Here is a 13475-nt window from a genome sequence, read left to right as displayed (position 1 = left end):
ATTGCAAAGCTGCAGTATGCACGCCATCTTCCTCCCCCACCCTTCTCTACCTGATCATCATAAAAGGGCTCTGCTGGAAGCCAAACAGGGAGAGGTGGAGGATGGAGTAGGCATGCATGCTGCAGCTCAGCACCATCTCAATGACAATTGAGTGTAAAAGAAAATTATTTTATAATGTCACAACTACTTTTTTATGGGCCTTCTAACTTAATCTAAGTATAATTGGGTAAGACCTCATAGCAGATAAACAGATGATAAAAACTATTGCAATCCCTTGTTGTTTGATAAATTGTGTGGGTTGTCATCAAGTAGATGTAATAAAAGTAAAATTTCCTTAGGGTTCACATAAAGTACAGGTTAGACACAAACTCTTTGGTTTCCAACTTCCAACTGCTGAAATCCCTGGCACAGCTAGTGCTTTGTGGGGCTCAGTCCAGGTTTCTAGTCTTTGGCCATATCATTATTGGACATATTGTTGCACTATATCATTGTACAGTAGGGTTCATGGTCTTCTTAGCCCATATTGAAGTTCACTCTCTTATACTATTTCTTTTTATAGAGCATCCTCTTTTACATAATTTACCTAATCAGCACATGCAGTTTTCACATATGTAGCAGTTTACTAAACCCCTCCACTAGGTGGCTCTCTTTCATAGGAGCCCTTTTTGTAATACTGTGTGGTTTATAGTGATTTTAATGGGGTACTCCGGCCAAAATGTATTTCTTTCAAATCAACTGGTTTCAGAAAGTTATATAGATTTGTAATTTACTTCAATGTAAAATTCTTAAGTCTTCCCACACTTACCAGCTGCTGTATGTGCTCCAGGAAGTGGTGTTTTCTTTTCAGTATGACACAGTGCTCTCTGCTGCCCCCTCCGTCTGAGACAGGAACTGTCCAGAGCAGGAGAGGTTTTCTATGGGGATTTGCTGCTGCTCTGGACAGTTCCTGTCTTGGACAGAGGTGGCAGCAGAGAGAACTGTGTCAGACTGCAAAAAAAAAAAAAAAAAAAAACATTTCCTGCAGGACATACAACAACTGGTAAGTATGGGAAGACTTGAGATTTTTAAGTATAAGGAAAATTAAAAATCTATATAACTTTCCAAAACCAGTTGATTTAAAAGAAAAAGATTTTCGCTGGAGTACCCTTTTAACTTTGTGTCAATGTAGCTGTTTATGTGCAGTTTGCAGGGGCGGATTAATGGTGCGTTCACACCTACAGGATCTGCAGCTGATTTTCTGCAGCAGATTTCATTTAAATAACTGAACACAGCATCAAATCTGCTGCAGATCCTGTAGGTGTGAACGCACCCTAAAGGGGTTATCCAGCGCTACAAAAACATAGCCACTTACCCCATACTGTTGTCTCCAGATTGGGTGGGGTTTTGAAACTCAGTTTCATGGAAGTAAATGGAGCTTAATTGCAAACTGCACCTGAACTGGAGACAACAGTAGGTGGAAAAGTGGCCATGTTTTTGTAGCGCTGGATAACCCCTTTAACTTTACCATGGGCTCCAGGCTGTTCACCAAGTTTGGGCCCCCCAACCCACTGTAACTATTGCAGCCCTAGCTTTAGTCTTTTTCCTCCATAATGCAGCCTGTAAAGGACCTGTGGTGACATCATTGTAACATGATAAGGTCCTTCAGTATGTTCTCTAATGTTACTGCATTGTCTCCTGGCTGCAGTTTTGCCCTGATTTGTGCAAAATTGGGTTAAAAAGCAGCGGTTTTTATCCAAATCATGGCAGAACTGTAGCCTGGAGATAATACACCACTGAAAGTATAAGTCTGTTTGGGGGGCCATGGGCCCCCCAGGAGCTCAGAGCCCTGGGCTGTCGCCCGAAACGGACCTATTATAGTCCACTACTGGCAGTTTGGTAAATAATTTATTTAACATTGGGGGAGATTTATCAAACATGGTGTAAAAGTGAAGCTGGCTTAGTTGCCCCTAGCAACCAATCAGATTCCACCTTTCATTCCTTACAGACTCTTTGGAAAATGAAAGGTGGAATCTGATTGGTTGCTAGGGGCAACTGAGCCAGTTTCACTTTACACCATGTTTGATAAATCTCCCCCATAGTGTCTTTTCTGTATCACTATTACCATTTCTCCCCTTCTCATGCTCCAACATAGCTATAGCAGTGTCTGTCTCCTATATGGTCACTCTGTATATGATATAAACCTTGGCTGTCTGCATTTAAACAGATTATCTGAAGATTTTGTACATTAGTAGATGTCACATTGGGGAGTGTGGGGTCACCTTTGCCTATATCTGCTTCTGTATTTTATTTTATTTATTTTTTTACCATGCCCTATGTCATATTAGAGGTTGTGACCCTTATGGGTGTATTGGTCAGTGTGCTCCTGTTTAAAAAAAAATTGACAATAAGTTATATGAATATTACCCAAGCCCCTGACAGGATCAGTGCAATGTGTATACAGACTTTCATCTTTTCCCCAGTGGCAGATATCAAAGAGAAGTAGGATCAAGCATGATGGATTTCAGCATACCCAGTGGTTTCTCCTGTGATCAAAGTGTGCAGCATGCATATGGTGTAACTGGAGGAGATAGCTGAGCGTGTACGACCAGCTTGAGAAATAAAAGGTTGATGTTTCATGGTCCCTTTAACCGGCTACGTACACATTGCTTAAAGTGAATTGGATTATCAAAATGCTAGATGAGAGGAGATTGCTTATATTGTCTAGTGCCTATTATCCTAATGGCTGGAAATAGCATTGCGTCTGCTGACCAGTCCAATTTGGCCAATGGGCCCTCCTAGGATTTTATGGAGCACATTTTGTTCCTAGTAAAGTACTCATCCCCGCCTGCAGTCCTGAACCCCATCATGTCCACAGTCTCGCAGTGTAATTCAGCCTCAGGTTTCATTTGATTAAGTGATAGATGATTTTAACTTCATCTTCTATTGTGGCAGTAAGTTCATTCTATTAGTAAGGCCAGGAGCACAGACATTGAAATAACATCGGCCTCTCGCTGCTGCCTGGTGGGAAGTTATAATCACATTCATGTTGTATCACCAAGAGCACTTTGGGAAAATAATGAGATTTTGCAATTCTTTCTAAACTCCGTTCTTAAGATCTTATAAAACATGAAGTCTGGTAAATGACATATCTAGGTTAAACTGAGCGATTGTGGCGCAGTCTTCTCTCACTCTGCCTGCCCTAAAAGTGATTCCCTGGGTACTTAGGAGCCGGGATCCTACTTTTCCTGCTAATAAGGAAAGACGTATGTTGTATAATTCAGAAAGTATTAGCAGATCTATTAGCCACAGCACTGCAGTATATCCTGTAATCTGATTTCATATGTTATTATTAAAAAAAAATAAAAAATAAAATATATATATATATATATATATATACAAAACACTGCAATACATTCTGTAATCCAGTGCCCTGTGTCCCTCAACCCTCAATGTCCCCCTGCCATCATCCTCTCCAGCAGCCACAGCCCGCACAGCTCTGGGAGTCGGGTTGTGACATCACCATGTTATCCAGGAAGTGACATCACCACGTTATCCAGGAAGTGATGCCTTGATGCAGTAGTAAGTGCACGGAAAAAAAGCACTTTATAAGCATTTCCCATAATAAGTGTATATTGGTGATGTGTATAACTTTTGGGGGGCAATATAATATTATAATAAAAAAATTTCCCCAGACTTCTCCTTTAAGTTAACCAGGACAGATATTTCTAGTTCGGTTGTATCAGTAAAAATCTCTTGTTAGTCACATGGTCATCAGAGTTACCCACCAAATGTCATAAATACATGGAACCAGGGGGCATAACTATATGTGGTGCAGGGGTTGCAGTCAGACGGTGCCTCAAAACCCAAGGAGGCCCAAATATGAGGAGGGCTGATACAGGTTTCCATTTTGTGCCCACATTAAGCCTCTGTATAGAACTGCTATTTTTTGTGATTTTTTTTTTAGAGCCCACATTAAGCCTCTGTATAGAACTGCTGTTTTTGTGATTTTTTTTGGGAGCCCACATTAAGCCTCTGTATAGAACTGCTGTTTTTGTGATTTTTTTGGAGGGGAGCCCACATTAAGCCTCTGTATAGAACTGCTGTTTTTGTGATTTTTTTTTTTTGGAGCCCATATTAAGCCTCTGTATAGAACTGCTGTTTTTTGTGATTTTTTTGGAGCCCACATTAAGCCTCTGTATAGAACTGCTGTTTTTGTGATTTTATACAGTCTAATCATTACCTTATTACTATAAATGACTGTGTGTAATTGATACCACTTTAAAAGCTTTTAGTTTATTTTCTTCCCTACATGAAAGGATTTACACCACAGATGTTAATGCGGGAAGAACCGCCCTGACAATTAGCCATAAATCCAGTTTATTCTGCTACCGGGAAGAGGGGGGCACAAAAGACGTATATGATTTCATTACTAGTCAGTGACAGTATACAGTGCACTGATAATGGAAGATTCCACCAGATGATGATATACCTTGTGAATGGAAGGAAGCATATGGAAAGCTCTAGGTGTTCGCTCACACCGTGTTAAGTACGTCAATGGATTAGTTGGAGCCTTCTGTTACTGGCAGCCCCCATTCTGCGTGTTATCTGGGACGTGGAGTCTTTACATCAGCTACCTTTATTATTAGGACAGTAAAGCTATTATTTATTTTACTGATAAAAATCTTTTTTTTTTGTCAGTACTTAAAGGGGTTTTCCACCTTATTCTGTCAGATAAGCTGATCATATGCATAAGGCTGCTGGATAACCCTTCATGATACTGCATCAAATCAATGTCTAGTAAGGGGTTGTGTGTTTTTTTGTGTACTGTTGTAATTAGCAGAAGGTATTCAATTTCCCTACAGCGCCTCTACAGGAAAAGTTAGGTATTACACCCATCTCATTTAAATTATTGATCTATTGATAGATCCGCTGGGAGAGAGAACTTTTTTTTTGTAGCAGCTCCATTCTCTTTCTTACATTCTACATTCTTAAAGGGGTACTCTGCCCAAAGTAAACTTTTAATATGTTGCACCCCCTGGGTAGAACATAACAAACATGTCCTTCTGTGTCATCTTCAGATCCTCGGCTGAGCCTTCACTTCCTAGACGAGGTAAGAATAGGTTGTTATGTTCTCCCCTGGGGCAAAAGTTTACTTTGGGCAGAATACCCCTTTAATAACCTAATAGGATATTTGGAAAGGGTTAGCTTGTTTCTAATCCCTCTAAAGGGGTATTTCAAAGATATTAAGTGACGGAATATTGACAGGCTGTGAAATCAATTACGTACAGCCTATCCGTTAGAATGAAGGAGACCCCCCATCCCCCCCCCCCCGTGGTATGTTGCGAGTTGCTTTATTATTACACAAGTTGCCAAATTATATTATAAGATTCCCATAATCCTTTAAACAGTCTAGTTGTCTACTTATGTATATAAGAATACTACTATACAAGTGTCATCCTGTATACATATATATAGTGAGTATAATAAAATACTTTATGGGCCTTCCCCCAAAGGACTAAGGGTCCATTTACACAGAAAGATTATCTGACAGATTATCTGCCAAAGATTTGAAGCCAAAGCCAGAAACTGACTATAAACCAAAATCAGGTCATAAAGGAAAGCCACAGATTTCTCCCCTTTTTTTAAATGCATTCCTGGCTTTGGCTTCAAATCTTTGGCAGATAATCTGTCAGATAATCTTTCTATGTAAATAGACCCTTAGGGCCCTATTCCACCGGATGATTATCGTTTATATAATCGTTAACGATTAACGATCTCAAACGACCGCTATTGCGAAAGACCTGAAAACGTTCAGTCATTTCCATGGAACGATAATCGTTACTTATGATCGTAATTGCGATCATTTATTTATTTATTCGTCTATTTATTCGCTATTGCGTTCGTATCTATTGCGAACGACCAAACAATGGCTTATTCAATGCAAAGGATTTGCGAATGTTTTGCGGACGAGCAACGATAAAAATAGGTCCAGGTCTTATAAAGCGATCAATGATTTCTCGTTCGGTTGTTAATCGTTAACTGCATTTCAACCGAACGATTATCGTTTAGAGTCGAACGATTTAACGATAATCTGAACGATAATCGTCCGGTGGAATAGGGCCCTTAGGTATATCAGCAGAAGAGGAAGAAGAGGAAGAGGAAGATGTCAGTCTCTGCATTGTCCCTTTACCTACCTCAGTCATGCAGAATGAAGATGTATAAAACTCTAAGTATTACAATGAGACCGGGCTCCTACTCTACAAACAGTAAGAATTCTGATCTCCCAGCTGAACAGACTACATTAGCCCTCGCCTTTGCACAGTAATGAAAGTAAATAGACATGGCATTTGTTAATATCAATCTCATTGACTTTCAGAGTTCTTCATTTCAGCAAATGCCATATCAATGTATTTCAGCAAAGGGTACCTTCATTATTCATCCATTACCTTCAATATTTGCTGATGGGTTTATAGAATACTGTTCTGAAATAAATGTAATGAAATACAACATGTAAGAACCATCAGGGTGCTCCTTATAGGTCAGTACTGGATATGGTCACTCCATGCTTCATAGCACCTGTGCATTGTGTAATGGACATGATGGATGCCTCCAGAATCAAGGACCTGTAAAGTTACATCGACATAGTAACATAGTCTATCCAGTTCAGGGTATTATCCTGCTGCGTTGATCCAGAGCAAGGCAATTACCTAAAGAAGTGTTCACCATAAGGTTGAGATGTAACTTTTATTGGAACATCATAAAGAATACAGCAAGGTTTCCCACGGTGTTTGTGGCAATGCCAATGTGTTTCAAGAGGTTGGCCACTTTATAATAAAATAGGTCAGTGTACTGTATTAGTTAGTGTACTCACTGTATATACTGAAAGCAGCTCCTTGTGTGCCTCATAGAGCTAAAATTAGACTCTCCTCCTCCAGGCTGTGCTGTCCTGCTCTGTGGTGATTCTGTCCATAAGATGGCTGACATGGAGAGGCATGTGACCATGCCTGCCCCACAGTGTCCACCACTGAGTTTGTGTATGCCTATGGAGAACACTGGGGGGCGGGGCATGGTCATATGCTGCTCCATGTCACCCATCTTTTGGACAGACTCACCACAGAGCAGGACAGCACAGCCAGCAGGAGGGGAGTATGATTTTAGCTCTATTTAGTTACACAGGGAGCTGCTGTCAGTCATTTGTAAACTACTTTTTTTCTCTGGAGTACCCCATTAACAATATACACTCACCGGCCACTTTATTAGGTACACCATGCTAGTAACGGGTTGGACCCCCTTTTGCCTTCAGAACTGCCTCAATTCTTCGTGGCATAGATACAACAAGGTGCTGGAAGCTTCCTCAGAGATTTTGGTCCATATTGACATGATGGCATCACACAGTTGCCGCAGATTTGTCGGCTGCACATCCATGATGCGAATCTCCCGTTCCACCACATCCCAAAGATGCTCTATTGTATTGAGATCTGGTGACTGTGGAGGCCATTTGAGTACAGTGAACTCATTGTCCTGTTCAAGAAACCAGTCTGAGATGATTCTAGCTTTCTGACATGGCGCATTATCCTGCTGAAAGTAGCCATCAGATGTTGGGTACATTGTGGTCATAAAGGGATGGACATAGTCAGCAACAATACTCAGGTAGGCTGTGGCGTTGCAACGATGCTCAATTGGTACCAAGGGGCCCAAAGAGTGCCAAGAAAATATTCCCCACACCATGACACCACCTCCACCAGCCTGAACCGTTAATACAAGGCAGGATGGATCCATGCTTTCATGTTGTTGACACCAAATTCTGACCCTACCATCCGAATGTCGCAGCAGAAATCGAGACTCATCAGACCAGGCAACGTTTTTCCAATCTTCTACTATCCAATTTCGATAAGCTTGTGCAAATTGTAGCCTCAGTTTCCTGTTCTTAGCTGAAAGGAGTGACACCCGGTATGGTCTTCTGCTGCTGTAGCCCATCTGCCTCAAAGTTGGACGTACTGTGCGTTCAGAGATGCTCTTCTGCCTACCTTGGTTGTAACGGTTGGCTATTTGAGTCACTGTTGCCTTTCTATCAGCTCGAACCAGTCTGCCCATTCTCCTCTGACCTCTGGCATCAACAAGGCACAGAACTGCCGCTCACTGGATGTTTTTTCTTTTTCGGACCATTCTCTGTAAACCCTAGAAATGGTTGTGCGTGAAAATCCCAGTAGATCAGCAGTTTCTGAAATACTCAGACCAGCCCTTCTGGCACCAACAACCATGCCACGTTCAAAGGCACTCAAATCACCTTTCTTCCCCATACTGATGCTCGGTTTGAACTGCAGGAGATTGTCTTGACCATGTCTACATTCCTAAATGCACTGAGTTGCTGCCATGTGATTGGCTGATTAGAAATTAAGTGGTAACGTGCAGTTGGACAGGTGTACCTAATAAAGTGGCCGGTGAGTGTAGCTCTGATAGACTTTAAGAACTGTTTCTTATGGCTAACTATCATCTTTAGTGGGCAGCAGCATACATTGTCATAATCCTGATCTAGGCGTACACTGGTGACAGGCGGCAGCACCATTATATACAAGGCAATCAACTGCACTGCCAAAACAATTCTGTCTCCAGTGCGTGCCCTCATGCATATGGTCCTATTATGAATTTATGTTACATAGGATCATACTATATCTTTGTATGTCACCAGCCTTAGGCTATGTTCACACATACTGTAGTATTTCTGTCAGTCTTTTTGCAAACAAGATCGGAAGTGGAACTGACAGGTCAGAATTATAATGGAAAGATATGCACAGTTAGGCTATGTTCACACACACTATTTCTATCAGTATTGTGGTCAGTATTTGTAGCCAAAATTAGTAGTGGAACTGACAGGGAAAACCTATAATGGAAAGATTTGCATCATTTCTGTGTTTTCGGCTGAAAAAAGACTGACCAAAATACTGACAGAAATACTATGTTTGAACATAGCCAAAAACAGATCTTGTTATGCTCAGTCACATGCAGTGGAATTGAGTTACCCTTAGGCCTTATTCACATGTCTGCGTAAGTTCTCAGTATTTGCGGATTCGCAGATATGGAGTACTTTGTAACCTATTAATTCCTATGCTGCAATTCACACATCCTCAATTTTTGCAGATCCACAATCCGCAACATAACAAAAAAGGACTGGTAGTAATGCAGTCCGCAATTGCAGTAGCCTCCGTATTTTGCTGAGAACAACAAAGCGCTCCGCAAAATGATCCGCAAGTCTGTGACATCACCATTTAAGCTCCTCCTGGCTGGTTGGGACAGCTACTAGCATCAAATTTTGTAGCATGATACAGATGCAGGCTCCATGTAGCTCCATACACATACATTGCTGTATGCGTAAGGCCTTAAAGGACATTTTTAAAAGCATCACCATATTGCATATACAGAATAAACATAGTACAGTATCACCTTTATCTGCCCTGTAATGTTATAACACACTGAGAAAACTGTTCATGTCTTAGGGATTCCTTTATTTAGCATCTGACTTCACTCTTATTAAATACTTGTAAACCACAGGTATATATTTAGTACAAAGTATCAGACGCTTGCCCAAGGCAACGCTCATCTTCACTAAGTTATATAGAAGAAGGATTGCCTGTGATCACCGACTAATGATTATACAACATATGCATTTACTGAACAGAGCTTCCTATTCTAGATATTAAAGTAACTCTGTACCCACAATCTGACCCCCCCAAAACCGCTTGTACCTTCGGATAGCTGCTTTTAATCCAAGATCTGTCCTGGGGTCTGTTCGGCAGGTGATGCAGTTATTGTCCTAAAAAACAACTTTTAAACTGGCAGCCCCGTGCCCAATGTCCGGGGCTTAGATTGTGTATGCATTAGGCTGGCACACCCTCTCTGTCCCTCCTCCCCGCCCTCCTCATCATTAGGAATGTTCCAGGCAGATTGTCTCCTATTTGTCAGCTTGTGAATACTAAACATGGGCTGGATCATTAAGGCACCTGTGCAATGTTCAGACAGGAGAAAATGTTCCAGTGACATTCCTAATGATGAAGAGGGTGGGGAGGAAGGACGGTGGGGAGGAGGGACGGAGGGGTTGTGCAAAGTTAGGGCACAGATACTCTAAGCCCGGCCGTTAGACACAGGGCTGCAAGTTTAAAAGTTGTTTTTTAGGACAATAACTGCATCACCTGCCGAGCGGACCCCAGGACAGATCTTGGATTAGAAATTAAAAGCAGCTATCCGAAGGTACAAGTGGTTTGGGGGGGGGGGGGCAGATTGTGGGTACAGAGTCGCTTTAAAAATTAAAATCAAGGGGAAGACTGAAGTCTTGCATTGACTGGCTCTATCCCTTGGGTATAATGGGTTAGGCCAGAGGACAACTTCCTCTTTACTAGAAGGTTTTTTTTTTATGGGCAGTACTAAGGTAATGCAGATCCCATAGACTTCTATTGATGTGTCTGTACCGCAATTACGGTCCACACTTATGTGTTTTATTTTTTATTTTTTTGTGGATCTACAAAAATTGCGGATTCATGAATAGGCACCTAGAAAACAATAAGATTTCAATTTGTCTGCAAAGACAGACAAATTTTGCGGTTGTGTGAATGAGGCCTTAGATCAGGGATGGGGAACCTTTGGCCTTATGATGGGAATTGTAGTTTTGCAACAGCTGGAGGGCCAAAGGTTCCCTACCCCTGCCTCTAACTGCACATAATATATGGTACTGGGTCACTGCACACACTTCTTGCGCAAATATATAAGCTGCCATCATTTACAACTTTTTTTATTCAACTTTATTAGGTGTGGGTCAAAGTGCAGTAATGATAGCGCCATCTACTGGTCCATCTAAGTATTTGCTATTTTTGTTTTTCTTCTACCCCGTAACTGGAATGGTCCAGAAGACGGCGAGAAGACTGGTGGGATTGGATTAATTAGTGATGAAACAATCTGTCAGTATGTAACATGTACGGCTTACCATACAGATGGAGCACAGAGCAATGCAGTTTTCGGATTGATAATTATAGGAAAAGGGCGCTCTGCCAAATCCTGCACTAATATGTATTCCATCTGTCTACTGCTAGCAGCTTAAATCATAACAAGTAATCCAGGCTGTCATTAATATGCAGTCTTTTTCTGTCTTCTCACCTAGCCAATATTGCAATTAAATTTAGGGCATGAAATATTCCTGTTGGTTTCTGCTGATTACAGGATTCCCAATTTTTCATTATTTTATGGAAATGTCCTTTTTTAAATTCATTTCATTGTCTACTCCCCCCACCCCTTCCCATATAGGAACTTTAGAGCTCTTTACCTAGCCAGCCAGGGCTAGTGAGGGGGTTTCTGGCATATAATGATTCTTTTCTTTATATTTCTTCCACAGAGTTAGGCTATGTTCACATAGTGTAAGAGACCGGCCGTTCTCCGAAAAGATTATCCCGGACGGTACTGCGTCAGTTGTTTACGGCTCCACGAGAGATCCCGGCCGGAGCGTATACTATGAGTATACGCTCCGGCCAGGATCCCATAGGCAGCAATGGAACTTATATTTTTGTAATAATCACGGCCGTTGTAGAACGGCTGTGATTTTACGAAAATATATGTTGTGTGAACATAGCCTAATACTGTATAACTTAGAATAGACATTACGAGGAAGGGGGGTGTAACCCCCTCCCCCGCCGCTGCCATCTCTTAGGCTATGTTTCCATGTTGTAGCTAGGCACCTATTGTTGCAGTGTATGACCTCCTGTCATACATTTCACGTTACTCGCACTGTTAATTGTGACACGTGTTTTGTTAAGAATACATTGTTAATCGGCTGGAATTAGTGACTTCGCACTTACACTATTCAAAGCTATCACTGGGGAAAGCGACAACCACTGACTAATTGAAAGGGGCTAATCTGGCACACTGAGGTCTTTTCTGCTGTACGTGTATGATGCCATGTTTCAGAGTCAATGTTATAGAGACAACACATAGCGGCATAAAAAAAAAACTAGGGTACTGTATGTAATAAGGGCGCTTTAAAGACTCTGCTGCTGTATACATATATGCACATGATAGGACCATGTTCATAAAGTCCCATTTTTTCCTTAAGTGAAATACAGGCCGACAATAAAAAATACATACAATTACAATAAATATTAAAATCAACTGGTGCCAGAAAGTTATACATTTGTGTAAGTTACTTCTATTAAAAAAACTTTCAAGCTTTCCAGTACTTCTCAGCCATTGTATGTCCTGCAGGAAGTGGTGTATTCTTTCCAGTCTGACACAGGGATCTCTGCTGCCACCTCTGTCCATGTCAGGAACTTTCCAGAGCAGAAGAGGTTTTCTAGGGGGAGTTACTATTGATTTGGACAGTTCCTGACACGGACAGAGGTGGCAGCAGAGAGGACTGTGTCAAACTGGAAAGAGTACACCACATCCTGCAGGACATACAGCAGCAGATAAGTACTGGAAGTCCAGAGATTTTTAAATAGAAGTAATTTACAAATCTGTATAACTTTCTGACACCAGTTGATTTAAAATAATAATAAAAAAAATCCAGAGCACCCTTTTAAAGGTCATTTAAAAGTAATAGTACCTGAATAACAAGACCCTGCCACACTGAAAGAGAGACCCATACTGTGGGTTACTGATCACATCGAGTCTCACTCCTGTGACCCAATATGATCCTGTAGACACTCCCAAGTTCTAAATCAAATCTTACCTCCAGTAGGTGGCGCTGAAGAGCTAGTTCTTTTTGCTACTTTGCATACCCTTTTCCCATGTAGCATTGCAAGTCTTCTTAAGGAGCCATACTGCTCTCTTAGCCTCATGAAAAGATCTATGCCCTTTGCGATTTAGCATTTTTATAACAGTCAGTAAAATGTATATGTAATATATAAGATATACCACAAGCAATATTTTGGGCTATTAGGATTTGAAAGACTTAATCTATTTTCGTTTGTTTTTCAGCCTACAAAGAAAAAATGAAGGAGCTGTCTATGCTCTCTCTAATCTGCTCATGTTTCCATTCCGAGCCCAGAAACATCAATACATACACATATGATGGTAAGTAACTGCATGCTATCTGTATGGGGAAAATTTATGGTGGTCGTAACTAGAGTCCCTCTCCCCCCTCTCCTCCTCTGGATGTTTCTATATGGATGACAGCACTTCCATTACCTTATTGCTTTAGTTAACATTGGTGGGAGCTAAAGGCCATGTTATTCTTAGTGTAAATTTATACTATACAGTTGAATGTGTCAGGTTTACAGTAAAAGGCTATGCTCACATACAGGGTTTTACCTGTTTTGATAAGCTATAAATAACTGAAAAGTAGGACCAATCATTTGTAGCTCAAAAGACCGAGCCAAAATTGTTAGACGAAGGGTCGGTCAAAGCGATGCTTGCAAATTTTTATCTGCATCTGTTCCACTCCTGATTAAGCTAAAAATACTGATCAAAGTAGTATGAGTACCGATCATTGTTGCCACACCCCTCCCCCCGCCCTC

General features: G+C 41.2%; 1 protein-coding gene across 1 annotated transcript in view; it reads left to right on the top strand.

The window, feature by feature from the left end:
• Positions 1-13475, top strand: part of STMN2 (stathmin 2) — a 34715-nt gene that overhangs the window by 14199 nt on the left and 7041 nt on the right. Inside the window, exon 2 of the mRNA XM_069959950.1 lies at positions 12937-13032. Within this exon, the coding sequence (XP_069816051.1) occupies positions 12937-13032 (96 nt within the window). The remainder of the gene's footprint in view (positions 1-12936; positions 13033-13475) is intronic.

Source organism: Dendropsophus ebraccatus, chromosome 2, assembly GCF_027789765.1.
Source record: "Dendropsophus ebraccatus isolate aDenEbr1 chromosome 2, aDenEbr1.pat, whole genome shotgun sequence".
In the NCBI taxonomy this organism is placed as follows: domain Eukaryota; kingdom Metazoa; phylum Chordata; class Amphibia; order Anura; family Hylidae; genus Dendropsophus; species Dendropsophus ebraccatus.
This window is presented reverse-complemented; position numbering and strand designations above follow the sequence as displayed.